The 3991-nt window shown below is 45.1% G+C and overlaps 1 protein-coding gene across 1 annotated transcript in view; it reads left to right on the top strand.

Annotated features, from left to right (window-relative positions):
- LOC311236809 (sorting nexin-18-like) overlaps nucleotides 1–3158 on the top strand; it is a gene marked incomplete at its 3' end in the record, with an annotated part of 12275 nt that extends 9117 nt beyond the window's left edge. The window contains exon 4 of the mRNA XM_084324573.1: nucleotides 2932–3158. Within this exon, the coding sequence (XP_084180699.1) occupies nucleotides 2932–3158 (227 nt within the window). The remainder of the gene's footprint in view (nucleotides 1–2931) is intronic.
- Nucleotides 3159–3991: the final 833 nt, after the last annotated feature.

Genomic DNA, 3991 nt, shown 5'->3' with positions numbered 1-3991 from the left:
AATCTCAGATGTTCTTACAAGGAATGTCAACAAACATTCTCTCGCTGGCAGTGTGCCTCACAACAATAACCCTGCTCTACTGAACCACCGTCTCCTGCTTCCACCGTCCGCATGCACTTCGACCTCTCTGACCCGGCACCGTTTTAGCTGTGGTCACTCCCCCCAATCTATACATCACATACATTGAAAAAGCACCCCAAATCTCTCAATAGTTAGCCACAAACCGATGCAAAGTCAGTGGGGTCGAGCTCCTGTCTGTACAAGAGCTTGACCCCATATATATACTTGAGTACAACTGAGTAATAATGCTAATCTGATGTATGTTGTACAGTGATACAGGTATAAATACACTATGATAGTAGCCATACTGGCCAGTGGTATAACTCGTAAGAGTGAGTAAGGGATATATAATACAGTATAAATGCAGTCCATTTATATAATATACAGATTAGTAGATGTTTGATTTCCCACGTGGGAGGGAGATGTTTTGAAATCCCTTCAGTTGTAGACAGGGGTGTCAGATAGCAACTAGAATAAGGCTATGTGCTAGGGTTTAAAAAATCAGAACTATCCCTTTAATTTGAAAGCTTCATTCATTACGCTTTCTTGTTATTTTTACTTTGTATGGTACTTTATGTGATTGATACATTGTATAACTAGGATCCATGGATGTGATACTTAGGCACCACTGGATGGAGCAATTTTGTTTTTAAGTTCCCGAAATGTTTACCTTTTGAGTTGCAGGTTCCTATCCGACACCCTCGTCTACAACTGAAGGGGATTTCAAAACATCTCCCAAAAAACGTCATCCAAAGAGTGACATCTTTTCTTACCAAGGGAGCTATTTAGACTAGGCGTCATACTCTATTCAATTCCGTCTGAATTCCTATTCATAGTGTATCTTTCAAAAGCCAAAGTTCATCCTGATTCTCCATTTCTTCCGTCCTTAAACTCTCCCCCTCGGAATGCTCTACAGATGATACGTCTGTATTGACTTCATGAGGAAAATCTGCCTCCAACATCTAGACACTAACAAAAAGTCTTGTTTAGTTTCCATGACTTTTTTGGGAGAAGGCCTCGCCCTGTGAAGTTTGGGTCAAGGCCTGGGCTCTGGGCCGCATTTGCATTTTTTACGAGGGTTGAAAGACAGGGAGTTGCATAGTCGACTTTAGTTAAGACTCAGGAGATTCAGGATTCGATACTTTATCGCCGTACCAATCACAGTTGTACCAATCAGGCAATCACAGTTGTTAGGCAAAGTGCTCATGACAGAACAATGATTAAAAACAAGGGACATCCACCACAACTTCCACAAAAACATAACAAACATGCAAACGCCCCCACCACATAGAGTAGATAACATACATCCATAGATGTAACACAGACGAGAGAAGAAAAAAAACTCCAGAATAAAGTTTGCGCCAAGGTATTATAGAGAAATCTAGTGCAGCATCTGTCAGACTACACAGATTTGACATTTTAAACACATTTCATCCATTCTTGCACAGCAGGCATATTCCGTGCATATTTAGAGTGTCGAATTACCCTAATAGCAGTCTCTCAAATGGCAAAAGCATATGACAAGGATGTCGGACTGAATAGCCCCAAAAATCGCATCCTGATAGATCTTATAATAGATGACGTTTTCTTTTTTTCGTTCTTGTTTTTCCATCTGAAATGTCCCTTTACTGTATTTCCCCAGCTCCTTTATTCTGACCATGAGGTCCAGAGGGTACATCTGATTTGAATGAGCAGAGATTCCGGGGGCCTTCTTGTCCTGCGTTGCCCTGGGAATGTTGGAATGCGGAATAGAGCAGGCTCGGGATTAGGTTCCCCTCCTCCTCCTCCTCCTTCCCTCCCTCCTTCCTTCTCCCTCCTTCCTTCTCCCTCACTCCTTCCTTCCTTTCCAACTGGCAAGAGAAAGAAAGAGATATCTGCTCGGAATTACAAAGCCGAACAAGTTTTCCCACCAGCCAACAGTGGATGAGTTCAGCTTAGGGCTTCGTAATCGCATTGAGAACAAAGTCTGAGTTAATTTCACTTCATCATTGTTTATGAGAGAGAGAGAGCGAGAGAGAGAGAGAGAGAGAGAGAGAGAGAGAGAGAGAGAGAGAGAGAGAGAGGAAAGAGAGGGAGAGATTAGACTTCCTCTCCCATTATTACAGAAAGGGTTTAGCGCGGTCGTGAGGGAAGAACCATGCCCGGCTGCCAGCCAGCCTCTCGTCACTTCTTCCACTCCTCAGAGCTCAAGTATTGGTATCAGTTCCCCTTCACCACTGCTGCTCACCGCTGGTATCCATCCGTCTGTAACTTGACTATTGCCATTGAAACAGGCCTGTCCAGTGCTGGTGTTCACTGGTTTACTGACCCACATTGTGGACTGTATAATAAAATCGGTGTTATTTATTATTATGATGAAAAAAAACGATACTTTTGGATAATTATGATACTTTTGGGTAATTATGATACTTTTGGATAATTATGATGCTTTTTAATGATGTTTTCTCTTCTCCTCCCGTCTCACTCCTCACACCCTCACTCTCCCGTCTTTCTTCTCCACTCCTTTGCCCATCCCCCCTCACTCTTTCACTCCCTCTCTTTCCTTACCTCCGCCTTTCATCCTTTATTCCCCTCCCTCCGCTCAACTTCCCCCTTCACGCTTCCTCCCTCATCCCCTCCATCCTTCTTTCCCCTCACCCCCCCATCTCCTTCTTTCCCTCCATCTTCCCGTCCCCCTTCCTCAACCCCTATCCCCTCCCTCCCTTCTTACTTTCCATCCTCTTCCTTGCCCCCCTTTCTGTCACTACCTCTTCCCTCTCTCCTAAACCCCTCCTCTCTCTGCCAACCTCCACCTCTCTCCCCCTTGGCTCCCCCCTTCAACCCCTCTTTCCATCTTCCCCCTTCCCCCACCTGCTCCTTCTCTTCCGCCAGGTGCTCTGACCAAGGTGAAGGACTGCACGAAGCAGGAGGGTGACCTCCATGACCGCTGCAACATCATCTCCTGCGCCACGCTGGCTGAGATCCAGCACTTCCACAGGACGCGCGTACGGGACTTCCGCTCGCAGATGCAGCACCACCTCAGCCAGCAGATCAGCTTCTTCCAGAAGATCACAGCCAAGCTGCAGGACACACTGGAGAAATATGACGACGACCAATAGGAAGAGAGAGAGAGAGAGAGACAGATGAGCGATTCCCTCCCGGGGCTCAATAAGAGAGAAGCGCTGACGAGGAGGAGAGTGTTAGGAGAAGCTGGAGGAATATGAGGGTCTATAAAGGACTGCTTCTTGGATATCTGAACAGTTTTGAGGATTTTTTCTTTTTGCTACCAGGCAAGCGCCACGTTTCACTGTGATTGCATCCAATTTAAAATATGGATGCCTTCTATCAGGCAAACCTGTTTACCCCCCCCCCCCCCTTGAAAACGATCCACTGTTCATTGTTTATTTGGATCCCTATTAATTGTTACAGAGGCAACAGCTACTCTTCTTGGTTGTCCACTGGTCTGGCAACAAGGCTCATTATCCAAATAACACATAGCAGTTGTTTGGTATCTTCAAATTTCACAATCAAACTGGATGTTTCAGTGATGTTTTACGTGTTTAAAAAGACTGGACTGAATTGAACTGATGTTTTGTACTTGAATGACCTGCTCAGTATTGTTTCTATAGGACTTGCAGCAGTAAGCAGGCGACAGGTCAGACTCTGTTGTATTGGTCCAATTGAACAAGGCAGGTTCATTGGAGTCTGTTCACTTCTAGTCAAGTCAGGGATTTAGATTTTCACTACAACTTAAAAATGGAAAACAAAGTGACCTAAAATGCCTATTGACAGGTGACCGAGGTGCTATCATGTATAATTTCATGTTAGGAATAATCTCGCAATTTGACTCCCTGAGTCTGACTGTTGATTGAGGACCAAGTCGAGGGCTGATTTCTTTCTGTGACTGAGTGGCGCTTGGCTTGGGGACCAGCTCCATGGCTCTCATTCAGGC

The sequence above is a fragment of the Notolepis coatsorum genome (assembly GCF_963971535.1).
Source record: "Notolepis coatsorum genome assembly, chromosome: 11".
Lineage (NCBI taxonomy): Eukaryota > Metazoa > Chordata > Actinopteri > Aulopiformes > Paralepididae > Notolepis > Notolepis coatsorum.
The sequence above is the reverse complement of the archived record's forward strand: the minus strand, read 5'-3'. Positions and strand labels throughout refer to the sequence as shown.